The sequence below is a fragment of the Hypanus sabinus genome, chromosome 3, assembly GCF_030144855.1.
Source record: "Hypanus sabinus isolate sHypSab1 chromosome 3, sHypSab1.hap1, whole genome shotgun sequence".
NCBI lineage: Eukaryota > Metazoa > Chordata > Chondrichthyes > Myliobatiformes > Dasyatidae > Hypanus > Hypanus sabinus.
Genome location: NC_082708.1, coordinates 70,410,573 through 70,438,365, shown reverse-complemented (window position 1 = coordinate 70,438,365; position 27,793 = coordinate 70,410,573). Strand labels below are relative to the sequence as shown.

The window sequence follows — 27,793 nt, the reverse complement described above, 5'->3', positions numbered from 1 at the left end:
GATCTAGAGAACTGAAATTAGGAGGTGTCCTTCAAGAGCTCAGAAGTGTAGGAGAACTTAAAAAACGAGGGCAAAGTAGGGAGACATCCAGAAAGAAAATGAGAAGGGCAAGGGGAGAGCAGAGAAAGAGTAGGGTTAGTAGGGATCAGAGGAAACTAGTGTGAGGGTGAAAGGACATAGGAGCTGTCTTAATTGAACATTTCTCACCTGTGTTTGTTCAAGAGAAAGATAGTAGAGTTGGAAATTTCACCCGGGGGAATGTTGCTTCTTTAAAATTTTAGTAATGTTTGAGTAATATTGTAAATATTTTGTTTGATTAAGCATTCTTTGTTGTTTACATAATCATTATGGTCATATGCAAAAGTACGTGAATGACATACAACATCATGCCACCATGTCATACCTGCATGCCTCACTAAAGTAAGGAAATGGAAAGTACACATTATTACAGTGTACCTGTGCTTTTCCTTCAATTAGTTTTATGTTTTGGAGTTACAAAACTTCATAGTAGCAATGAGGATTGGCATTGTCAGTTCAGTGATGGGCTTAATGACACACTGAGAGATTGTTTAGTGTGTGAAACCTTTCAAGAAATCATTCAGAAATGGCTCCTAACTGAAGCACAACTTACATTTAATAGAGCAGTTGAAATTACTGTTTCAATGGAAACAGCACAGAAATGAAATTGAGTATCTGTAAGGAATGAAAGTGACCATGAACAAAATTACAACATCTAAACAGAAACCAGTCTAAATGAACAAATTGTGTTACCATTGTGGCAGGAGCTCACAATCACCAGACCAATACAGGCTTAAAGACACACCTTGCAGAAAATGCAACAAAGTAGGACATATACAAAGACAGTGCTGGGCATTCAAACATAAATGGACAGCACAGTGAACAGAAAAAGATAAAAAGTCAAATTGCGGTTTCAAAAGAACACTATTCTGCATGCTATTGATGAAAAATCTGATAACGTTGAGAGTGACTCAGTACTGGGTAGCATTGAGATTTAACTGTGGAAACTAACACCACAAGCAAGATGGCTTCCACCAGAAGAGAACAGCAAATTGATTAAAATGGACACTGTCTCGTCTGTTTTAGTCCTTCCACAAAATGAGTTTTAATGGCATTTCAAAGATATTGAACTGATGCCTGTTGATATCCAGTTCAGAACTTATACTGGAGAAAGGATAACTCCTGTGGGACTGACACATGTAACAGTGAAATGAAAGAACCAGCAAGGCACATTGGGCTTGTATGTAGTAAAGACAGAAGTGCCAGCATTGTGGGGACATGAGTGGTTGAGATAGTTTCAACTTGATTGGAGATCCAACCACCATTTGTATGCCACAACCCTGAGGTAGAGATATCTGAAAGCAAAGTAAGAAAGGTGCTGAATGATTCCTCAACAGTGTTCAACTCAAACATATCGAGGGTAAAATAGTATTAAATGAAAATACCACACCCAAGTTTCACAAAGCTTATCTGGTTCTTCATACCATCCATAATAAAGTAGTCAGTGTGCATGATCCCATGGAGACTGAAGGAATTCTTTCCAAGGTTCAGTGGAGCCCATGGGCAATGCCAGTGGTCACAGTAGTCAAGACAAATGGGTCTATCAGGACATGTGGTGATTTTAAGGTCACCATTAAGTCAGTATCGAAAGTACATCAATACCCACTGCCCAGGATAGAGGATATCTTTGCAAACCTTTCTGGAGGGAAAGGCTTCAACAAAGTGAACTTAGCTGAGGCTATCTACAGATATAGATGGAAGTAGAGTCCAAAGGGTTTTTCACCATCAAAATTCACAATCGGCTTTTTTTGCCATAATAGGCTTATGTTTGGGGTAGCACCTGTAGCTGTAGCCTAGCAGAAATCTATGGACCAGTTGCTGCAGGACTTCCCAGGCACTCAGTCCTACCTGGTTGACATCGTTATTACTGACAAGGATGATAAGGAACATCCCCAAAATCTCAAGATTGGAAGATTATGGGCTCAGAGTAGAATGCAACGGGTGTGAATTCTTTAAACTGAGCATCATTTACTGTGGTCACACCACTGACAAAGAAGAGTTACACAAATGTGCTGAGAAAATTCAAGCAGTCATGGATGACCCAAGGAGAAAGGACATGTTACAGTTGCAGTACTTTCTAGGATATGTGAACTACTACAACAGGTTCCTACCAAACCTGGCTAATGTGCTCCACCTGTTAATTCTACTACAGATTGGGAAGAATGGCGATGGGCAAAGCAGTATGAAATGGCTTTCAAAAAGGTAAGGGAAATGATGATATCAGACACTGTACTCACACATTATGATCCACTTCATCCAGTGAAGCTTGCCTGTGATGCCCCTCCTTGTGGCTTAGGTGTAGTCATGCCTCTTGATGAGGGATGGAACTGAATGTAACATAGCCTTAGCATCACATACCCTTTTTGCTGCAGAGAAAAATTATGCACAAATTGACAGAAAACCTTCGAATCTGGTTTTGGGTGTAAAACGTTTTAGCCAGTACTTGATTGGGAGAGAGCTTACCCTCATCATTGATCATCAACCACTAGTGTCCTTTTTCAATCCACAGAAGAGTATTCCACTAACAGCAGCAACATCAATGCAGAGATGGCCTGTTTCTTGGAGAACACGATTGCCAGATTTTATTCAAGGGGATTACTAATCATGGAAAAGTAATGACTCAGCTTATAACCAGTACACACACACTCTTTATGGTTGACTCTAACGGGCATGGTTTGTTCAACGTTTCCATATTTGGTATTGTTCTAAGCAAACCAGAGGGAAAGCCACCAAAGTCACATTGCCTCGTGGTGTAGAGCTGCAAGCTAGAGGTCAACACCAAGTGGTCTTATGTCTATAGCAGTAGGCTAAAGGGCAACACCAGGATGTTCTGCTTATCCAGGTACTGAGCAATACAGACATACAATTCCATATTCTCGCAAAGTTATTTACCCAACCCAGTCACGAGAAAGTAATAGAGGTGCTGAACAAGTAGGATCTGAGATGGGAGAATGTGCAGATAATAAGGAACTTGTATTGGAATCAGAAAGTGGCAGTCAGGGTAGAAAATGAGCTATCACCATGGGCATGTATTAAACGAGGCATAAGGCAAGGCTGTGTTGGTTCAACAGATTTGTTCAACCTCTAGGGAGAATGGATTTTTTGGGAATGCAACCATTAGGGGACAGGTGTTCCAATTGGAGGCTGGAAGGTAGATAACATCAGGTTTGCGGATGACACCACGTTGTTAGCTGACAGCGAATGTGAACTGCCAATCATGCTGAATGAAGTGAATGAGAAAAGCCTTGAATACAGACTAAAAATCAACCCTAAAAAAACAAAATCGATAGTGGTAAGCAAAACAAACACTAAAGGCTCACTTATGATGGTATCGCTACAAGTGAATGGACAAGACATTGAACAGGTGTGAAAGTTTGGTTATCTTGACAGTAGTCTGACAGATGACGGGAGATGTGAAGTTGAGATCAGAAGGAGAAAAGGTATGGCTAAGACCCAGTTCATGAAGTTAAAAGATCTACTATGCAATCAGAAGGTAGATATCCACAGTAGAATCCGCTTCCTCGAGTGTTACGTCTGGTCAGTGCTGAGGTATGGATCAGAAACATGGACCCTGAAGAAGGATAACATGAAACGAATTAATGCTTTTGAAATGTGGTGCTATCGACGTATGTTGTAGATTAGCTGGGCAGAGAAAGTCTCAAATGAGAGGTTTTTGTCCAAAGTTGATAGACCATGGACATTGCTGGAGAAGTTCATGAAGTTAAAAGTTGCTTATTGTGGACATGTTACGCGAAGAGATAACATCTTGCGGACTTGCTATTTGGAAAGCTGGAGGGAAAGAAAGGAGGAGGAAGGCAAAGAACAACGTGGCTGGATAACATCAAGGATTGGACCAAGCTGGACAAGACCAGGGATGTTGTAGACAAGTGTTGGGACAGAGCGGCGTGGAGGGAAATCGTTTGCCAACTGGAAATTCCAGATGCGACCTAACGACGATGAGTTGGACAGAATCCTTCACACTCATTGTTAACGAACCACCAGTCCACTGAATGGCGATGCCATCTAGTCAAATCATTTTATTTTTTCCTTTGTGCCAGTCAGTTGTTTTGACTGCATGGCATTGTTTACGTGTTGTGAGCTGTTGTTTGTGTTTGTTTGATGTGAAAAATTCTATATTCTGATTAGAAGTCGAACATTTAGATATTTTTATGAGGATTAAGATGTATCTTTCATTTGGATGCAAAATTAATCTGAACTATATTAAAGACAGACAAGAAAAAGTTTATGAAATATTAAAGATTTTCTTTGTTGTACTGTATTTCATAACACTCTTCAATTAATAAATAAAATCAAAAGTATGTGATTTTTGAATTTTCACTCTAAATATTCATAGTATGCATTATAGAAAAAAAGTGCCATTCAGTTATTAGGCCACATAAAAGATTTCTTTAGAGCAATGGTTGGTCCACACAGCTGTAAAACAAAATACAGTAGAGAGGAATGTTGGACATAATTGCCCTGCAGGCAAAGAAGATATGCAGATGGAGCATTTCAGTTATTCAGAGAGGCTGAGTGGATAGGTTGGATTAAATTCCCTTGGAGTAGTGGAGGCTGAGAGGGGATCCAATGAGGAATATAAAATTCTGAAAGGCACAGATGGGGTAGATAGTAGAAAACTTTTACCCTGAGCAGAGGTCTAAGATTAGAGTGCATAGGTTTAGGGTAAGGGGGTTTAGTGGCATTCAGAGGTGAAAGTTTTTTCATTCCAAGGCTGTTTGGAACCTGGGACACACTGCCTAAGTGGAAGGTGAATGCAGTTACTTTAACAGGTATTTTTATGAGTACCTGAATCAGAAAGGCAGAACAGCTATGGACAGGTTGTTAGTAAATGGGATTAGAATAGAAGTGAGCTAAAGGACCTGTTTCTATAGTGTATGGTTCTAAATAATATCATAGTACGGTTACAGCAAAGAAGGCTACTTTGATCAGTGAATTTATGCTGTCTCCAATGAAAGCAATCCCATCATTCCAATCATTTGCTTTTTCTCCCTCATTTTACAATATTTTTTTCTTTCAGTGTCACTTCAAATTTGTTTTGAAGGCTTTGTTTGATTGTGGTTTGATTACCCTTACAGACCATAGATTCTAGTTCCTACCTACTCTTTGCCTGATGTTGGCTGAACAATTGTCAGGGGCTGAGCTGTCCAAAGCCCTTGGATTGGGCCTCCTCAGAAAGTGTGCGTATGACCATATAACAATCACAGCACAGAAACAGGCCACCTCCGCCCTTCCAGTCCGTGCCAAACGCTTATTCTCATCTAGTCCCACCTACCTGCACTCAGCCCATAACCCTCCATTCCTTTCCTGTCCATATACCTATCCAATTTTTTTTAAAATGACAAAATCGAACCTGCCTCTACCACTTCTACTGGAAGCTCGTTCCACACAGCTACCACTCTCTGAGTAAAGAAGTTCCCTCTCGTGTTACCCCTAAACTTTTGCCCCTTAACTCTCAACTCATGTCCTCTTGTTTGAATCTCCCCTACTCTCAATGGAAAAAGCCTATCCACGTCAACTCTAACTATCCCCCTCATAATTTTAAATACTTCTATCAAGTTCCCCCCTCAACCTTATGTGCTCCAAAGAATAAAGACCTAACTGGTTCAATCTTTCCCTGTAATTTAGGTGCTGAAACCCAGGTAACATTCTAGTAAATCTTCTCTGTACTCTCTCTATTTTGTTGACATCTTTCCTATAATTTGGTGACCAGAACCATACACAATACTCCAAAGTTGGCCTAGCCAGTGCCTTGTACAATTTTAACATTACATCCCAAAGCCTATACTCAATGCTCTGATTTATAAAAGCCAGTATACGAAAAGCTTTCTTCACCACCTTATACACATGAGATTCCACCTTCAGGGAACTACCATTATTCCTAGATCACTCTGTTCTATTGCATTCCTCAATGCCTTACCTGTCTCCTGAGGCACTGCTGATAATTAACAAGTCCCATTGTGTTTTTTACCAATCCAAGAGGATGAATTTATCTTTACACCAGGATAGACATGACAAAGATTTCAATCAGCCAATGCAGCATTTGATGGCTGACTGAAAATTTTCCTGATGGCTGGTAGTAGCTGACAAATTTTGTCCTGAAATTTTACTTACAGGTGGAGAGTGAGGAGTACAGTGGAGTGCAGCTGGTGAAGTGGGGTAAACAGGAAGGAAAAGAGCAGCAGGTCAAGAAACAAAGAGCAAGAAGCAGAGAATGAAAAGAGATTGGTTTAGATAGTTTAGAACTTTTGACATGGGAGACATTTAAAAAATGGAAGTCAAGGAAATGTGGATTAATTGCGGCAGATAGTTATAAAGAGTCCTTATTTGCATCGCGCTTTTTGTTAGGTTATTCCCTCCTGGACTTCGTTGTGGAATACTTTAGAGATGTGCTCCTTTACAATTGCACCTTTGAACAGCCACGACACGTAACTTGCGAAGTTCAATGATGACAAGCTTTTGACCCTTGTGCCAAAGTAACGAAGTGAATTGTTAACAATTCCATAACTTTAGGTGGCACAGTGGGCAAAAGTCTGGGAAATTTAGCAAGCAATTAAATCATTGTGTAAAAGTTGTAACGAAGATCTATCTAAATAAACTGACATTAACCAGATGATTACGCTCAGCTTCCATTAGCATTGTATCCCAAACAAGTAGAAAATACGTATAGGAAATAAACTAAACATCTCGGTCGAAGTAATCTTTTGGGTATGCTCTGAAAGTACAAACATCATAAATTAACTTCCACATTTAATGAACTTGGAGCAACTGAGCACGGACTCCAATTGCGCATGTTCGTAACTGGGGTGAATTTGCGCATGTTTGTCCCGAATTCGGTTTGGGTGGCTGTTTGCGGTCAGCGTAGTGGCCCGTTAGTTAACAGTTTCAGTAACGCCTGCTTTGTGATTGACACTGCAAGTGGGTGATATTTCAAAGTACACCGAGCGTAGGCGGCTTTGTTAACGAAAGGCGCCGCAGCCCTCATTGCTTTGAATTTGCCTCCTCTTCCACTGCCGGGTGTGTGGGAGGGAACGGGATTGGGTTCGGTTCGCTTCGCTTCGCTTTGTCTGTAGGGGAATCTCCTCCGCTTTAGATGAATGACGTTCGTGCCACATTCCAGCATTTGCAGTCTCCTGTGGCCGTGTCTCCCTTCACTCGCCGAGGATTTTGTTTGGAGGCGAGCTGGGTTGCGGGAGGACGGCTCGCCGGGCCGAGCCGTGGCGTGTCGCCTCCATGGACGCCGGAGACGAGATGGGTGAGTGAGCGAGCGAGCGAGCGAGCAGCGCTTTTCTCGGGCCAGCCTTCAGGAGACAAGTAATGGCGCCAAGGTGTAGCGACGGCTCGGTCTGAGTCTAGGGTGAATGTCTCCGTGAAATGAAGCAGCCTCTAGGAAAACCGGGATCTGGCCAAGAAAGCGGCTGTGGTATTGAATCGTCAGTTCCTTGCTGCTAAAGAAACTTTAGCAGTGGTTTATCTATTGTCAATGATACTGGCGGTATTAGGGCATTTAAATGATCTTGCCTTAGTGTGTTCTAAATGAACACGTAATGTTACCTGTGTAAATTTAGGGGAATAATTGCCTAAATGAGGATTAATCTTAAAAAAAAACCTTTGCTCTGTGTGTTGGCGTTGCATTTAGGGCCTAAGCCAATTAAAAATGTCCTGGTTATCAATCATTAAAAGGTGTGGCCGGACCGTGTCTTAATGTGAAAAAATTAATGATAAACAACACTGGAAAACTGCGATATGGAACAGTGTTAATATTGAGTGAAAGAACCAATAAAATAGGTGTCAGACGCAAAAGGAAAGCATTTCTGAGACTTTGCCTGTCTTTATAAACTATTTCATTGTAAGAGTGATAGGAAATAATTTGAATACTAGGCTGGTGTTTCTTAGTTCCTCATGGAGTAAACTACTCATCCTTTGACGGTTTTATTTTTAGAACTAGTTTGGTTTTGAAATATTTATCTGTAAGTGATAAAATTGTCTTCAAATTGCAGCTTAAAGTGTTTTAGATGAGTGGCTGTCATTTATAGTGAAATGATGGGCATTGTATGTTTTTAAACATGTGGCACTGAATCTTTTAGAAGTTGGTTATTTCTGTAATTTTGCTGTACATACGTGAAATCTTTTCTGGTTGTGATTTGCTTTTTGTAATTGGATGTCAAGCCAGATGGAATGCTGGAAGTACTTAATGGGGTTAGGCAGTATCTGGAAAGAGTTGAGGTTTCATTTTGATCTATCATCTGAACCAAAGTTAAAACAAACATTTTTAATTTGTAGAGGAGAGATGGAGAGATTAAAAGGGTACATCTGTTAACACCAAGACTAAATGATGTAACTGCTGGTGGTGCTGGCTGAGGTAGTGTGGTGAAGTCTTGCTAGATAGATTTAAAGAGAAGATAAATGAAAAGATGAGAGAAAAAAAATCAAACTGGAACCCATGGTGATCACTACAGATGATGCTGGAAATCTCAAACATAACAGAGTGATTGATAAAACTCTGCAGGTTAGGAAAGAGGAATTGGATTAAATTTCCAAGTGGCTAAACATTCATTAGATTTGTCCACGTCTGCAAATTGCAATAGTGGTGTTCCACAAGGGTCAGTGTTGGGCCCTCTTCTTTTTGCATTAGTGCCGGGATGTTCATGGCCATGCACTTTGGCAGAAGGAATAAAGACACAAACTGTTTGCTAAATGGAGAGGAAATTAAAAAAAAAAATCAGAGGTACAAAGGGACTTGGGAGTCGTTGAGCAGGATCCCTGAAAGGTTAACTTGTAGGATGAGGCAGTGGTTAGGCACATGCAATGTTAGCGCTCATTTCAAGAGGACTAGAATGTGAAAGCAAGGGTGTGATGCTGAGACTTTATAAAGCTGGTTAGACTGCACTTGGAGTATTGTGAAGAGTTTTGGGTCCCTTGTCTAAGAACGGATATGCTAACGTTGGAGAGGGTCCAGAGTAGGTTTACAAGAACGATTCCAAGAATGAAAGTGTTATTGCTTGTTGGCTCTGGCCCTGTACTCGCTGGAGTTTTAAAGGATGAAGGGGGTGGGGTGACATCATTGAAACCTATTGAATATTGAAAGGCCTGGACAGTGTATGTGGAGAGAATGTTTCCTATAGTGGGAGAGTCTACCACCAGTGGGCACAATGTTAGAACAGGGATGAGGATAATTTTCTTTTACCAGAGGGTGGTGAATATGTGGAATTCATTGGCTGTGGAGGCCAAGTAATTGGGCATATTTGAAGTGGAGGTTGATGGGTTCTTGATCAGTCAGGGCACGGAGAGGGCATAAGAATGCATTTGGAGTAGATAATAAATCAGACATGAGGGAATGGCCGAATGGCTTGAATCTGCTCCTGTGTCTTGTGGAAAAGCTTGTCATCTGAAGTTATTGAATTTGATGTTGAGAAATGTTGAGCTTTCTTATTATAACAGTAGGAAGCCAAAAGCAGATCTTGAAGGAGGAGAGGATGGAGTGTTAAGAGAGATAAAGCTGGGTCACCCTCCCTGACTGAAAGGGTTCTGCAAAGTAGTCAGGTATTCTACATCTGGTTTTGCTGATGTGCAGGAAACTATAGTGTCAGCATACACTCTGATAATTTTAAGTGGAAGTGAAATATTTGAAGTATTTAGACCCTGGATGTGTCATCCTCTGATTTTTTTTTGCCTTTTTAATTTAAAGAGGCACATCTTCTCTTGTCCTTTCAGCATTTACAATGGACTGTTCTTTTGTGACCCCACGTTCATTCTGCCGCTTCCAGAATTTATCATCGTTCTCATGCACCATCTTACCACGTGATGGAGGAACTGCAACACCCACCCTTTTACTTGTTACTCTCCCACCAGGCAAGGACACAAGAACTCAGTGAAACACTAATTTAGAGTGCTGCATTCTGTGCAGTGGTTTTCAGTATATTGGAAAACACGTGTAGATTGGATGATTGCATTGCAGAACCCTTCCATTTTCTAGGGTTCTATTTGCCTGTCAATTTAATTTTTTGTTCTACTTGCTCTCCTTATCAGTGTTTGGACCACTAACAGGGTCTTGTCTTTTCTCTTGGCAGATTATAGTTTACAGAATTAACATTTGAGCTCAGCAATTTCAGATAACCAGCATTTGTGTTTGTTACTAATTCACCTGCTGTCTATTTCAAACCTTTTTATTTCAGATTTCCAATGTTTAGAATATCTTAGTTTTTATATATCAAGCTGAAGATAGCCCAGCATTTGTATTGTTGGGGATCTTTGATTATGAGAAAAATAGCTTTTTTTAAAAACTTCAGTCATGTTGTCAAAAGCACGTCAAATATTTATTGATCTGCACTTTTTTTAAATGGAAATTGTTGAACTTGAATACACGGGCAGGGCAAATGAACTCCCTAAGGCAACAACAACACACAAAATGCTGGTGGAACACAGCAGGCCAGGCAGCATCTATAGGGAGAAGCGCTGTTGACGTTTCAGGCCAAGACCCTCCATCAGGATCTAAGGCAAAACTGCTCCTTTGAAATTGAGCTCAACTTGAGACTTTATTACTGTCTGTTGAGACTGCCTGAGGACTTGGATAAAATTTTTTTAGAAATGTACAAAAAATACATAATTTACTTTCACAGTGACATCCTTGCATTCAGTGTTGTCAAGTCATTGCATTTGTAGTGTTAAGTCAAATAATTTTTTTTTTGAACAAAGTAAACCAATGTTATTCATAGGACCTCTTCAAAAACTACAAGGCCTCAACACATCCACATCCACTCTACCTACTCGTTTCAATGTTCGATAAGTTTCAATGAGATCCGCCATCATCCTTCTAAACTCCAGTGAGTGCAGACCTAGAGCTATCAATGCTCTTTATATGTTAACCTTTTCATTCCCAGAATAATTATCATGAACCTCCTCTGGAACTGTTCAATGCCAGTACATCCTTCCATAGCTAAGGGACTTAAAACTGCTCTCACACTTTCAAATGCAGTCTGATCAATGCCTTAAAATCCACAGCATTACATCTTTGCTTTTGATTTCTAGTCCTCTGAAAATGAATGCTAACGTTGCATTTGCCTGTCTTATCACTGACTCAACCTGCAAGTTAACCTTTTGAGAATCCTGCACAAGGACGCCCAAGTCCTGCACCTCTGAGTTTTGAATTTTTCTCCATTAAGGAAATAGTCCGTATCTTTATTCCATCTGCCAAAGTGTATGATCATGTATTTCCGTACATTATGTTTCATCTGCCACTTCTTTGCCCATTCCCCCAATCTGTTCAAGTCCTTCTGCAGACACTCTACTTCCTCAACACTACCTGCTCCTCTACCAATCTTTCTATCATCTACAAACCTGGTCACCAAGCTATCAATTCCTTCATCCAAATCACTGACATACAATTTAAAAAGAAGCAGTCTGAATGCTGACCACTGCAGTTCACTACTAGTCACTGGCAGCCAACCAGAAAAGGCCCCATTTATTCCCATTCTTTACCCCGACAGTCAACCAATCTTCTATCCATGCTTTCCTGTAAAACCATAGGCGCTGTTATGTTCATCTTTCCAACCATGGAAGTCAGACCCACTGAGCTATATATTTTCTCTGCCTCATTCCCTTAAAGAGTGGAGTGAGATGTGGAATTTTCCAGTCCTTGAGAGTATTTCAGAGTCTAACAATTCTTGAAAGATTATTAATGCTTCCATGATCTCTTTAGCTCTTTCAGAACATTGGGGTGTGGTCTCATTTGGTCCAGGTGGCTTATCTGTCTTCAGGCTTATTAGCTCCCCAAGCACTTTCCCCTTAGTAATAGCAATGACACTCACTTCTGCCCCTTGACACTCGTGCATTTCTGGCATTCTGCTAATGTCTTCAAGTACTTGCAGAATTGTTACACAGGAAGAAGCCTATGTGTCCAGTGGTGGTGTTTTAAGTAACTCGAGTTAACAGTGAAATTGTTATTATTTTGCTAGCAAGGTAGCAGTTGGAGGAAGGCACCATGCTTTCCACCAATGGACTCTTCTGCTTTTTTTTAAGCATTTCCTTATAAACTAGATTACGTGGAGGCAGATTTTATAATCCTTTTGTAACTGTATTATTCATATTTTTCCACAATTCCTCCCCATCTTCTTCCCAGTATTTTGTTCTCTAAGAGCAACTGAGAAGCCTTGTGTCATCATGTTGTGTGATTCTGGCTCAGTTTCTTTTAGAAGTTTAGTAACGGGGAACAGGAAAACAGCTCTTATAGCCCTGTATAAGCTGTGGCCTTGGCATACTGCTATCTGTAGCTCACCACCATTATAGCCAGTGTGATGCTGATATACTTTTATCAGATGCTTATCAGATCTCCCAACATATGTATCCATCTGCGCCAGTTAAAGGGCTTTTCCTCTGCCGCCTTATTGAAAATATTAAGTTGCCTTTTTACCACATTCACATCTTTTGTTTATATGGCCACTAGGATTAACAAAGTGGCAGCAGGGCTCGTGGTGCAGACCTCTGCAAGCAACAATAAGAAAATCGAAGTCCATGTGGTTCTGTAACACCACTTTGGATAAGGATTTTATTTTGATTTGCAAACACTTTATTGAGAGAGTGCAGAATAGGCCCTTCTGGCCTTTCGAGCCTTGCTGCCCAGCAATCCCCCAATTTCATCTGAACCTAATCACGGGGCAGTATACAAAAGATCAATTAACCTACCGTTACATCTTAACATGTGCGGAAACTGGAATACCCAGAGGAAACCTGCGCAGTCACGGGCACTCCTTACAGGCACTGGCAGGAATTGAAGCTGGATCACCAGTACTGGAAAACGTTGTGCTAACCATTACACTACTGTGAAATGCTGTGTAGCTTCCTCAGATTTGTCTCCTATCTTTTCCATGGTGGCTGAAATGTGGATCCAAGCTTTCTTCAAGTCTGCTACCGTTAATCCTGATAATAAGACTCGAACAAAGTGGTGAAATCCAGAATTCTGTATGGCTAAGGGATTCTTGAACTCCTGCCTGTGCTGACTTTCTGGTGAAATGGTTGTGAGGAGCATATGCACGAACATGCTTTACCCTGTAAACCTCGGGTGTAATTATTCCTATGGTACACATTCCTGCCCAGTTCAGGAGTAGGTTTCTATAGGTGTTGTGGCCACAAGTCCAGAATAATCTGGTATTAATAAACGTGGACTGTACCAGTTGGTGTAGTCTGGCAGAACATCTTTCATTTAGAGGCATAGGTAGAGGAGTCTTATGGTCACTAGCACCTTTTGCTACTGGTGCATACCAGTCTCAGCATCTAGAGGTCTGTGAGATTCCACTGTGGATTGGAGTGGTTTTGATTCCCCACTCCCCCCCCCCCCCCCACCCCCAAGGTACAGGAGGTGGAGTTGCTCTCACTAAAATACCTTGTTTGATGACCATAGCCACTAACTTCCCTTGCAGTTCATCTTGTAGGCCTCTTGACAGCTGCACCCCCTACCTCTGTCTTTGCAGTGGAGAGCAGGCTCATTCTTAAGTTGTTCCTTTTCAGATGACGTTCCCTTAACATTCCTGAGATCTGTGAGGGCTGGTAAATTCTAAACTAAGGAACTTGCAGCAGACCTTGCTGGTGGCAACGTAGTGATATTGGTCCATTCCTAAGTCCAGCACCCTGATGCTTCCTTGATTAATGTTTCTTCAGACGTACAAGTTCATTTCCTCATTTATTTCCACTTTGGAGGGCACATGCTTCTGCAGAGGAATGTTCTTTATCAAAGCTGCCAACTGACCTTTATACCAGTTCTCATTCAAGGGAAGTGTAAAGGAGCACATCTCGGAGGCATCAGTGATGAGGGAATGGGTACACATCCAAAATAAAAGTATTATTCGTTTGGGAGGCTGGAATTGCAAGTTATTCTTCCATACATTAACAACCACATACTGAATGGAGCTCAGTGGGATCCATTGGCAGCCATGTCTTCGAATTTTGCAAATCATGGATTGTCCCATGTCTTGCTGAGTAAGATTGTTGGGTTAACCATGAAGGGAGTCATTTGAACATTGACCCCGGGCCTTTTGCCTCATATCCCAGCAAAACATAAACTGCATTGTGCCACCATGAAGCCTTTCCATTAAACACCATTTTCATGTCTTCTAAATATTTCATTGCTGATGCCTTGTTAACCAAGGTACAGAATAGATGCTTATAAAATAAAGTGAGTTTAAAGTAGTGGGGTTGCTTTACTTGTATAATTGGTATTGGCCATCAAGGTCATAATAGGTTGTGCTGTTTAGATGATACCAATGCCATGGAAGTACTATGTAATCTGGAAAACATTGCCTGATCCAAGGCTCTTGCTGAATTGAATTGCTGAATCAAATTAAGTATTTTTGGGTGATATTGGTGTCAACAATTTTCGACCACCACACCGCGGGAGCATCAGGTAGCTATTGTTCCACCAGGAGGCATGCCTGTAGGTAATTGCTCTCCAAGGCTTGAAATTGGACACATCAGTGTGCAGCCTAATTTGCAGCAATGATCCCACCCCAGTAGGTTAACTGCTAAATTGGCAGCAATTAGGAACTGGTGCTCTCTTGTGCATCCTTGAATGGTATAAGGTACTATATTGGATGTGGCACGTGTCAGTAAAGCCCACCACCTTGACTGGGTTTTCAGATTTCCCTGTTGTCGGATAATCGCATTCCGTAACAGTGGAGTAGGCTTTCCCAGTACCTATAGGGATCTCTTTAATTTGGATGTTTATGGTAAGGGAAACTAAAGGCTCCATTGTTGGATGAGTTACTGGGAAAATGTGTGAGTGTGGCGCACTGGCGTCTGCTTTTGTGATGATGGTTGAATGGATTCTTCACTGTAAAAGGGGCTTGGGTTCCTCGCTGTTAAGCAGAGACTTTAAAACAGGAATTTTTCCCCTGTAGTTTTCCTCTCCCTCTACCTCTCCTCCTGGCTCGATCCCTGAATTGCCCTGCTGGGCCCACTTGGGTCTCCTCTGCTCTGTTGCTGATGGTGGATTTGGCGTTGGTTGTGCTGTAGAGCAGTCACAACCTCTGCCGAGGGTTCTGCCTCCCAGCCAATATGAGCAGTACAGAATGGTTGCTTGATATGTTTGCTACCCATTTATAATAGTATTAAATAATGCAGGCTCACGCTAATTAGGGCCAAGGCCCAAATGATTATCATATACTTTTCATACACACTTAACATAATCAGCAAATTTGTCTGATTTCAGCAATATGCTATTAATTTTATGCCAGTGTATAATGGGTGAAAAACAGTCCTTCACTGTTTAGGCAGGGGTTCCCAACCTTTTGTATGCCATGAACCCTTACCATTAACCGAGGGTCTGTGGATCCCAGGTTGGGAACCCCTGCTATGTGATAATTAGTTTGGCATCTGACACATGACTCTGACCAGTTGTACGTTTGTTTACCCACCTCCATATCATAGCCCCCATCATCACCTTAATATTCTTCTTGATGGGATTGTGACACTTTTGTTAAATGTCAGAAACTTTGCTATGTCTTCCTTGGGATTAGTTGTAGATTCTACAGTGGTTCTTAATTTGGGTGGTGTCTAGGGATTATAGATCTAAACGAAGTTTCCATCAGGTCCTGAAAAGTGCTTATTGGTATTTGGTATGGTAAACTATTGGCAACTAAAATTTCAAGAAAATTTACTTTACTTCAGTTAAATATAAAATCCAGATGATGACAAAGAAAAAAGTGGTGTCTGTAAATATAACCAGTTGGGCAGAGGACAAGTATTTTATAGCTGTTTTCTTTGAAACGGGAGATAATGTGGATGTTACAGTTAGGGAAGACTGGTGAAATGGGGGAAATACACTTTTTGTAAAAGGAAATTTTAACAGATTTAGTAACTTTTAAAGTGGATGAATCACTAGCCCTGAGTGCAGAGCTGTCCTTTGTCCAACTGGTTACTTTCATGGAATCCAAAGAGCTCCAGTTTTTCCTTGGACTTAATCCAGTTATCTCCTGGGCTTAATTATTTTGAATAAGTACAAATACAACAAGATCTCATCACCAGTCACATTTTCCCCAGCCCACCCCTTTCTAATTTCTAGGACTCCCTGGTTTGCTCATTGTTCCCTGACACTTCCTCTGCAACTGTAGAAATATCTTGCCCACTATCATTGAGTACCTGAACAGCCTTTCCGTGGTTATACTCTGGACTTTATGTACTTTTAAAACTGACTTGAGCTAAATAAATTTTCTTTGATTTTACTTGCCAATAATTTGTTTATACTTTTGTTTTGCTATCCAGTCCTCATTTACTGCCAGCTGCTGCCTCGCTCTTTCCTCTCACCTATTTATACTTGCTATCTTTCCTCTACATTTCTCCGGGTCCTTGATCTGAAACTCGACCATTCTTTTTGCATCTACAGATGGTGCCTGACCTAAATCTCTCAGCAGTTTTGTTTTGCATCTAGCATCTGCAGTCTCTTGTCTATTTTACTGCAATTATCTTATTTTAATTTGCATTTTGATTGGATTATCAAACTGGCAAGGGCATCATAGAAGAGGAGTTTGTGGAGCGTGTCAGGGATTGTTTCTTCCTGCACTATTTTAGTTATAGAGATACAGCACAGAGCAGGCCCATTCAGCCCAATGAGTCACAGCATCCAGCAACCCATCGGTTTCACTCTAATTACAGTGACTAATTAACCTACTATCTAGTATGACTTTGGGCTGTGAGAGGAAGCCAGAGCACCTGAAAGAGACCCGCATGCTTAGAATGTACAGACTTCTTACAGATGGTGTCAGAATTGAACTCCGTAATAGTCGTGTAATAGCTGTATAGTCGTGTTAACTGCTGTCATAGCATCCTATATGTTGCAGGATTTACCCTGGAGCAGGTGATTGAAGATATGCTCATGTATAATGAGGTGGATTAATAAAAATTGTTGGGACTAAGAATCCGGAGAGTAGTAGTGATCTGATGGACTACAGATACAGTTTGAATCCAAGCACTTGGAGCCCATAGCAATATCCTTAATATTGAGAAGGACCATTATAGTGGTATGAAGTTAGTGTTGTCTTTGGATTGCCTAATAGCTAAGGGATAAGTGAGCGTAGAAGGTGATGCATCTTTTGGACTCATGGCTGTAAAGTCAGGGAAAGATGAATAGTATGAGCCATTAGGTCATCACCAACTGAAATTCAGCCCAAAGTGCTCGGGTTATAGCATTGTTATGGCTAAAAAGTTTTTGTAAATAGAATATAGAAAGAGCTCAGGGTCCAATCAAAGGTGCATTTGTTCTTCTTGTAGGTTTTTTGGAATTGCAGTTACTGCTGGATATTAAGAGCATCAAGTACTGCAGGACGATCCCATCAGAGAGTTTCTTGATAGCCATGGAGCTGGATTTATTGTGTATTGTCGTTTTTTTGGGTGGCGTTGTGTACCGTTATGTTGAGGTGCTGTGTGAGTGGTTATTTTGGATGTTTTTATTGAGATTGCAAGGTCTTGTTGAACATTGATACCATACAATACTGCAAGTCCGTTCATTGGTGAGACTGACAGCAGGTGAGTTGAGTTTCCGTAGTTGTGATGAGGACTTGGCCTTGGCTGCAGGGTTGTCCTGGACATGGTAGTCTGTTTCAGCCGCCCATCGGAGAGAGCAGAAGCCTTTGTTGGGCATGCTGGAATCGTGCTGGTTTGGGGGCTGCCCTCTGCTGTTTGATTGGTGGAAGAACAAGCTGGATCAGGGCAATCTACAGTCATGCCACTCAGGGACTTGAGCTATATTAATTCTTCTTTGTAACTCTGTGTTTCTGATATTGTAACCATTTGTGTTACTTGCTGCATGCTGTTGGTAATGTGTTTTGCACCTTGTTCCCAGAGGAACGCTGTTTTGCTTGGTTGTAATTCATGTACGGTTGAATGATAATTAAAGTTGAACATGAACTTGGACTTGAATATTAGAAACCTGGTTGAATGCATAAGGTGGAAATATTGAAAGAAATTAAGAGTTTCAAAAAATGACAATGCAGCCAAAACATGCTGTTGGTTGTTAGGATATCCAACTACCTTAATCCTGCTTTCCTGGAGCATCATGTTACATCATTTCAGTTGCTGATTTTTTTGTTTTTTGGTTGCTGCTAAGTTTGTCATTCTACTGCATTTATTGGATTTGCATCTTCCATAAATGTAATTTTCTACATTCCAGATAATTCTAGTACATAACTATCTACTTTCATACACCACTTCAAACCAAATTTTGACCAGAACAATACTGTGTCTGTCTTGTAACTGGAATGCATAAATCCAAATTACGTAAATACTCAATAATTGAAAATTGTGTAATATGCTTTTGGTGTTGCAGACATGGAAGTTATGAATCCTCTAATAGAAGTAACCCACACTTCTGAAGAAGTGTCTGAGGAAGAGCAGGAATCTGAACTAACAGGTTTGCATTTGCGGCAAACTGGGGATGAACAGGGCATATCGTAAGTACTTCTTACTGTAATTTAGTTTTCAGTTGTAATGTGGTTCTTTAAAACACACCTTTATACTGAAGGAAGGATTGATTTTATTTTATATTATTGTTTGCCAGCACTTCAGATCCTCAATACCATACCACATTAACTGGCGTTTCTATAGACTGTTAAGAGATGGACTCTTTCTTCAAAGTTTTTTTATATAGGTTTTTAAAAATATATTTGCTCACAGAGAGTAAAGTTGGTTCTGGGTAGATTTGAGAGTATCAGTGAAGGTGTAGAAAGCCAAGAACAAATTGTTGGACAATATGATAAAATTGTTTTTTTTAAAAAAAACAACAATCCTGTAGTTTAAGTAAGATTGTTCTCTATGCTGTATAAATGTTTTGATTTTCCTATGATCTCAAAAAATGTCAGTTTTTTGTGTACTAGAGTAATGTTCAGGCAAAGGTGAAATAATGTATAGTTCAAGTTGACTGATTTAAATATCTGGAAATATTGACATAGTATTCAAATTTCAGACTACAATAGATCATTGCTGGGTTAATGTTCTACATGTCAAATATTAGATGTGGTGTGTATTAGATGTTTAATCTAACATATGTAAGTTGCTGATTTGTGCCGGGGTAGGGGAGGCGAGTGTGGGGCAGAGTTCATATTTCCTACCTGGACGTCAAGAAATTTTTTGACAAGTTTTGTACCAAAAGGCATATTCAAAAATTAAGTGTATCACTGATGGAAACTTGGCTTTAAAGCAGAATGTGGGTCGAAAGTCAAAAGTAATGCAAGGGATTGCATTTAGCCCCCTTTATTATATCAAATTGTGCAGGGTATAATCATGTTCTTCAGATTTCTGCATGAGTCCCATTGAATGGAGACATCATTCAATGACTAACTATACTAACAGATGGCAGTTTCAAATGATTTTGAAGTGTATGGATGGTATCTAGTGGATTGTGTATTAAGTTGTTTCTATTTAATGTAGGGGAAAACCATTTCAAGGTAAGAGCTGATTACTTGGATACTAATTTCCTGTAGTGTGTGTGAAGTAGTTTTTGCTTTTGAGTCAATGAGTAGTCGAGCAGATTAATCTTTCAAAATGGTGTTTTATTTCCCCCACTTCCTCCTCCGGTTGAAATAAATATCCTACTTCTCTGTATTAAGAAGATTTTCCTTGTTTCTAGCTATGACCAAAAGAGATTCAAAAGCACTGAAGCAGAGATTTTAAAATGTTCCGGCAAAGGCTGCATAAACAGGTGTTCAGATTCAGATTCAGTTTATTGTCATTTAGAAACTACAGATGCAATGCAGTTAAAAAAAATGAGACAATGTTCAAGCACAATGTTGCAAGTGCATGTTTTTGCTAGTTGATGAAGTAGTACTGGGAGTTCTTAAAATGATTTGATGTAAAGAGGGATGGTGCGTTCACTTTGCTTTGGGTAAAGATAGATTTTAGAGCTTGTTGCCAAATAACTTTATTTGGAGACTGAAGCAAGGGCAATCATCTGTGGACAATAAAAGTTGGCCTGGTCCGTGGTACTGTCAGATCAGATAATGATTTGCATGCTGATTTTTGTGCAGGAGGGTGTGGGGGGCAGATTTGATATTTTCTACCTGGATGACATCATTGTCTCCAAAAGATGCATGAAATGGTTAATTTTTAACCTCATTACATGAAGTCATTTTGTTCTTTATAAAATTTAAATAATGCCTTCAACAGTTGTAAGCGAACTGGTTATATTTTTGGCTCTTCAGGTACTCCAGTAAATTTATGTCCCTAAGCTGCTACTTGATGCAACTAGCACGATTATAACTGGTGAAAGATCATTTCAGTATAGCAAATGTTTAATTCCAAAAGATGATTATATTCCCTGTGATGGTGTAGTCTGTAGTCAGCATCCTCAAGGTGTATACATAACTCACAATTGACCAAAAATTGTTGCATGCTATCAGCAGTAAGAGACAGCGGGCCTTTTGTGTAGCTTTTGTTAACAAATCTGGTAGTAGACTGAAAAGGCTGTGATGGAAGAGTTGTTTCTGTTCACATAAGCCTTATTCAGGCAACTTCTTGATCGTCATTTAGTAATGCAGCATGGAAATTCACTGGTTCTGGCCAAGCTCTTTAGTCCTGATTTCCCACACAATATAATTTAACACAACGCCCACTGCTTGAAGAGGTTCCTTTTTAAATCTTTCCTCTCAATTTACACCTAAGACCTATTTTTTGATTCCCTTTCTCGGGGGGGGGGGGGGAGGCTTTGCATTTATCTTGTCAATGCCCCTCATCATTATATACACTTCTGTAGACATCTGTCACCAATGCTGCAGTGAATAAAATCCAAACCTGCTCAACCTCTTCCTATAATCGGGTCCTTGAGTTTTGGCAACATTATTGTAAGTTTTTTTTGGAAACTTTTTTCAGTTAAATTATGTATTTAGCCTGACAGGATAACCAAAACTGTACACAATACTCTCATTTGGTCTCATCAACATCTTGTACAGCTGTAACTTCTCAACTCCTATAATCAGTGCTCTGACTCAGTAAGGGTAATGTGCCAAGCACTGCTTTTCACACCCTGTCTATTTATGATGCTAATTTCAGGGAAAGTGATTTGGTGTTCTTATCTCTATACAATAATTTTGGATTACTTCCCCATAACAGCTCCTCAGTGAAACTTGATAACACAGAGCTAATTGGAATATTTGGGTCAGGAATAATGGCCTTAACAAGAGAAAAACTGGACACAGAAGCAATGTTCCCTCTAATTTTTAGTAGTCAGTATGCACAAAAATCTTACGTTGTGCAAATTTTTTTCCTGTGACAAAAGTATGTGCGCACTGAATGCACACATGACACTGTTTATGTAGGTTTACAAAATATTTGACATAAAACTGCACAGAATAACAACAAAATAACATACATATTTAAGTCACTCAGTTATTTTTTTTTCTCTCTCCTGTCTTTTGCATTTACCCATTCTTTGTAAACTCTATCTAGACTAATGGAACTTCCATACAATTGATAATTTTGATTCTCATTAATATATCCAAATGACATCCACCTAAACGGTTTCTCAGCTTGTTTTTGAGTTGATTCATTAAGCTAAAACCTCGCTCACAGTCCGACTAGACGCAAGAAAGGTTCCCCAATGTGCAAGGTCACAAAACTGTTCATTTTGCAGTCAATTTACCTGCCAAATGATGCTTCAAGAAGTCAAGTTTCCAAATATCATTCCACTTCTTTCCACTAGCAAATTCTCCAGCAACTTTCGCATTATGACAATACAAACAGATAACTCCAGTTTCCGAATCATACATAAATATTTCTTGTAGCTGACCGTTCATAACCTCATGAGCTTTCAGTGTAGCAGTTTCTACTATTTTGTTAAGCCATTCAACTTTAAACAAATTGGCAGTTCTTTTGCGCTTCAAGCCTTTTGTTTCTTTTGAATTCAACATAATATTTTTTTCAATAAAAGCTCAGTAAGCTATCTACAGGATTTGAAACAGATCATATTGTAAACTTTACAATATGAACGCTGTCCGCCAAACATGGCTGCCGCCGTGATGCAAACCAGACCAGGAAAGGTGAGGTGACGTAAATTAGTGACGTGCATTGTGGTATTTGAAGAACCGACTAACTAATTAACAGCGCAAACACAAGGAAATCTGCAGATGCTGGAAATTCAAACAACACACACAAAATGCTGGTGGAACGCAGCAGGCCAGGCAGCATCTATAGGGAGAAGTACAGTTGACATTTCAGGCCGAGACCCTTCATCAGGACTGACAAAGGGTCTTGGCCTGAAACGACGACTGTACTTCTTCCTATAAATGCTGCTTGGCCTGCTGCATTCCACCAGCATTTTGTGTGTGTGTTGTTTTAACTAGTTAACAGAAGCATTTAGCTAAAAGATTATTTTCAATAAATATAATTATTAATTGCTACATTATTTTAGGTAACTAACCTTTTGTGTGCACATTAATTTCCTTTGTGCGCTGGTTGAAAAATGTGTGTGCGTGCACATGTGCACAGCTTCGAGGGAACACAGCACAGAAGGAATTTTCGCAAAGAAAGATGTCAGAATCAATCATTTCAGGCCTGTTTGTATTATTTAATAAAAGGAGGTTGTGTGTGTAAACCTGAGTAGACTTTGAAAGTAAATGACAAACAGGTTTGAAATATTCTAAATTATACTTTTATATAAGCTTTGAAATTTTTGGTGATATTGCTTGTGATATTTCATTATGCATTGGTAGGTATCGGTTTCAGTAAACGTTTTAACAATGCTGAGTTGTACTGATTTGAACCTTGGTTGGCCTTGTCCAGATGTCATTTCAAAAGCAAAAGTAGTTGATTGTTTCTAAGTAATTTAGAGACATTTTGTAAATGGATATTGTTCTCTGATGTGCATTGACGTGTTCATTGCTGATTTTTCTGCCTTCTCTAACCTGCACAAATTCAACTAATACAGGACTTTGTCAGGTCCCCCTCTAGGGAAATCAGCAGAGTCTAAACTTAATAAAAATGTTATTTTATCAAGTGAAGTATTGGTACATTAAAGCAAATGATGATCAGTTATTTTGTTTTGTTACAGGTTCACACAAACATTAATTCATTTGTTGAAGGGAAATATTGGAACCGGACTGTTAGGTTTACCACTTGCAATAAAAAACGCAGGGCTTATGGTAAGTCCTACTGTGTAGTATTTAAAGAGATTTTGTTTTGAAAGTTTGTATTTTTGCTGAATAGATTAAGAAGAATTTTCATTTTATTTCAATAATATTTGCATGCTTCAGCCAAGTTAAATAATGTTTATAAACTCTTAACTTTCTAAACTTTGTATGATGCTAGTAGCATTTTCATCCATTAGATATTTTATGAATTGATACTTTGTAGAAAGTATTGAATCCCGTCTAAAGTAGGTTTGAAATTCAAACACGTAAATTAAAAAGGTTGCTATGAATCAGAAAACTTTGACCAAAAAATAATGCAAGAGAAATTTGTGTTTGAAGTTCAAGTAATTTAAATTAATTTAAATTTTGTATTTGAGACTGTGATGTTATTATGAAAGGCTATTCTACCCTGGTTTAAAAATTGTTTGGGGTGTATTATAGCTTCAGAAAGTTAAACATTTGTTACCCTTGAATTTGACCACTGGATATCTTGGTAGAGGTGACTTGTGTTAAGAGGGATGTGTTGCGGTTGAATTGTATGGGAACATGTGTCCAAGTAAGGAAATTTGCTTTTGCCACCAGGGAGGGTTCAAACTGGGTCAGCAGGAGTAGGCGAAGTCGGTGAGAAGACAGGTCCATGCAACAACCGAAGAGTGTAAGCCTAGCAATCAAGATGGCCATATATATAGTAGAAGAGCAGATAGGATTACTGATCCTGTGGGATGTCATGACAGTGTAGCTGTTAGCACGATGGTATTACAGCTCAGTTTTCCCAAGTTTGGAGTTCTGATCTGGTGCTATTCTGTAAGGAGTTTCTGTACCTTCACCCCGTGGAATGTGTGGGTTTTCCTTGGGTTTCCTCCCACTGTCTGAAGATGTACCATTTAGATTAATTGATCATTGTAAATTGGCCCTTGATTAGGTTAATGTTAATCTTGTTTGTCAGGGGTTGCTGGCAGCTTGACTGGAAGGGCCTACTCTGCTCTACATCACTAAATAAATTGATCTTTTGCCTAATCCCATTTACCTGTGTCTGGACCAAATTACTCTAAATCCCTCCAATCTATGCACCTATCCAAAAATACTCTTAAATTTTAGAATGGAACCCATATTTACCTCTTCCAGTAGCTCGTTCTACACTGGCTACCCTCTGAGTGAATAAGGTTCGTTTTAGATTCCATTTAAATATTTTGCCATTCACCCCAAACCTATGGCCTTGTAGGCCTATTCTCATCCAATCTGAGGGGGGTGGGAGAACCTGTATCACTATAATAATATGCTTCATAATATTGTATACCTCTAAGATTTCCCCCTCATTCTTATTTTCTCCAGAGTAAAGCTCTAATCTATTTAACCTTGCCCTGTAATTCTGGTCCTCAAGTACTGACAACATCCTCGTAAATTTTCTCTGCATTTTTGGATGGGATAGAGAAATATGAAACATAACTACAGGGTGATGTCCTGAACTGAAGTAGGACCAACTTTGAGGGTTTCAGTTAGGATCTAGCTGGGATTGACTGGGTGACTCTACCTAAAGGCAAAGAAACAGTTGGCAAGTGGTAGGTATTAAGAAAGATCATATGTACAGTCCAAAGACAGCATATTCCTGTTAGGGTGAAGGATAGATGTACCAAGTTCAGGAGATATTGAGACTGATCAAGAAAAAGAAGGAAGTGTACATACTTTTTAGGCAGCTGGGTATGAATGAAACCCTCAACGAACATGAAGAAGTTTAAGAACAGGCTTAACAGGAAAATCAGGGCAAAAAGAGGGTATGAAATGGTTTTGGCAGGCAAGGTTAAAGGTAACCCCAAAGGGGTTTTTCAGCTCTATTAACAGTAAAAGGAAGGATGATGTGGGTGAAGATAGGTCTTCTTAAAGACCGTCAGTAGCCGCTTATATGCAGAGCCATAGGAGATGGCTGAGATATTTATGATAATATTTAATTCTCTTCAATGTTTACTCAGGAGGATATCATGGATGCCAAAGAAATTAGGGTAGTAAGTAGAGTTGGATCATATGCAAGTTGCAAGGAAGGTGATATCTGTAACCTTGAAGTGCATTACAGTGGGCAAATCCCTAAGGCTTGACCAAGTGCAACCCCAGACTTCAGGGCGGCCAGGGAAGAAATCATGGAGGTGCTGGTCGAGATAAATGCTTTGTTAATAGCTGCTGGTGGTGTCCCAGAAGATTGGAGGGTGGCTCCTATTGTTCCATTGTTCATGGGTAGGTCAAATAACTACAGGCTGGTGAGATTGAGTTCAGTTGCAGGGAATATACTGGCGGGAATTTTGTGGGACACATTTGGGGCCTGATCAGGAATAGACAGCATGGCTTTGTACATTGGAAGTCATATGACAAGTCTTTCTGAGTTTATTGAAGAGGTAACGGAGCAGATAAATGAAGATAGGAGAGTGAATATTGTCTGTATGGACGATACTAATGCCTTTGACAAGATCCCACATGGCAGGCTGCTCTGGAAGGTTATGGCATTCAGGAAGCTAGTGGAGTGGATTCAGAATTAACTGGATAAGAAGAAGTTGAAAATCGATTCTCTGACTGGAGGCCTGTGATTAGTGGGGTGCTCTGGGTCAGTGTTGGGACCTCCGTTGTTTATTATTTATATAACTGATTTGGATAAGAATGGATTTAACTTGATTCTCAAGTTTGTTGGTGATACTAGGTTGGGGGCTTTGTTGATAGTGGAGAAGGTTACATTAATTACAGAGATCGTGATCAGTTAGAAAGAAGGTGTGAAATACAAAAGAGATTTGTAAGGATACTGCCTGGGCTAAAAGACATGAATTGTAGGGAGAGGTCGACCATACTAGATCTTTACTTCCTAAAGTGCATGAAATGAAGGTGACCGTGTAGAAGGTTATGAAATCATAAGGGGCATGGATACAGTACATAGTCAACGTTTCTTCCCCAGGGTCTGGGAGTCCAAAACTAGAGAGCACAGATGCAGGTAACAGGAGAGATGTGAGAGAGGTGTTTTTTTTTACACAGCGTGGTGAGTATCCGGGATGACTGGCCCCAGGAAGTGATCAAAATGGGTATAATTGCAACGTTCAGGAGGCATTTGGCCTTGGGGGGGTTATGTGCTGTGAATAGCCATCCACAACACCTTCCTAGTCCTTGGAAGATGGTTTGATTTGCCAGGGACTAGTTGGGTTGATGTGTTCTTAATTTTGAGTCTGATTACATTTGCATTGTTACAAAATGAACAGTGTTGAATTATGATTTTCTGTACGCATGAGCATGTAAGTAGATTAACTGGTGCATTTATGAACAATTTCTTTCAGCTGGGACCAATCAGCCTTGTTCTTATGGGAATAGTGGCAATTCATTGTATGCATATTGTAGTGCGCTGTAGCCACCACTTCTGTCAAAGGTAAAACCCTTTGTTTCTTTTGAGATATTATCACTTCTTTAAATGTTTGGATACCATGTCTCATTTATCTTTTGAAATCTCCTTGTCAATAAGCTGCTCGCTCATACCGGAGAAGTTCCTCTAAATCTTTACCTTGTTACAGCAAATACTGAAATATCTTGCAAGTCAGAGCTTCTATGCAGAAAGTAACAGGCTTAATATTTCGGGTAAATGGCACCTCATCAGAAAAGTTGGAGGAAAACAAGCTTTAAAATGTCACAAAAATGTATGTGATGTGGCTGGGAGCTGAAATTATAAAAGGGACTATGGAGCCAAGTGGGAACAGATGATAAAACCCCACACTGATTTTTTTTTCTTAACTTCATATGGTTTGCATTGTTGGAATGGAAATTGTTAAACAGATTAATTATTGTCACATATGTAGTAGAAAAAGAATTGTCTTGTATAGCAATCATACAGATCAGTTCATTTTAACAGAGCATTAATGGAGTACAAAGGAAAACATCAATGTGGAATACAGTGAAACTGTGTGCAGGTAGAAAGTAAGATGCAAGGTTGCAACAAGGTGTTGGCGATTTTGAGATGGAGTCCATCCTAATGTACAAGAAAACATGCACTAGCCTTAATATGGCAGGATAGAAGCTGACCTTGAGCCTGGTGGTATATGCTTTCAGGCTTTTGTATCTTCTGCCTGATGGCAGGGAGAACAATGTCTGACGTAGTTGGGATCTTGATGATGTCAGCTTTACTTATTTGGTGGTAGGAGTAAATGGATTTCATGGAGGAGTAGCTGGTTTTCGTGTTGTGTTGAGCTGTGACTCAACTGTCTTCAGTTTCTTGTGGTCACATGCAGAGCTGTTGCGCATCCAGTTGGGATGCTTTCTGTGTTGCGTTGATTTAAAAAAAAGACTTTAACCTCCAGAGAAAGTAGAAGCACTGATGATCTTTCTTGGCTATGGTGTCAACATGGTTGTTTAGAGCAAAGTTACATGGGACACGTGATACAGGACAGGTTCAAGTGATGTTCACTCCTAGGAACTTGAAGATTTCAGCTTCTGCACCATTGCTATAAACATGGGCATATGCACTAACCCACTTCAATTCAATGACCAGCTTTTTCTTAAATTTTTGCTGACTTTGAGGGAAAGGTATTTCTCATCACATCATGTTACTAGACTTCTGGTATGGTGGCAGTGCACTG

At 39.9% G+C, this 27,793-nt stretch overlaps 1 protein-coding gene across 5 annotated transcripts in view; it reads left to right on the top strand.

The window, feature by feature from the left end:
• Nucleotides 1-6,912: 6,912 nt before the first annotated feature.
• slc36a4 (solute carrier family 36 member 4) overlaps nucleotides 6,913-27,793 on the top strand; it is a 270,839-nt gene continuing 249,958 nt past the window's right edge. For all 5 annotated transcript variants that reach the window (XR_009511205.1, XR_009511204.1, XM_059964605.1 and 2 more), the window contains exons 1-4: nucleotides 6,913-7,351; nucleotides 18,407-18,530; nucleotides 23,120-23,210; nucleotides 26,504-26,592. Coding sequence is in view for 3 of the 5 variants with exons in the window: in XM_059964605.1 (XP_059820588.1) it covers nucleotides 7,330-7,351; nucleotides 18,407-18,530; nucleotides 23,120-23,210; nucleotides 26,504-26,592 (326 nt within the window). In the remaining 2 variants the exon portion in view is untranslated. The remainder of the gene's footprint in view (nucleotides 7,352-18,406; nucleotides 18,531-23,119; nucleotides 23,211-26,503; nucleotides 26,593-27,793) is intronic.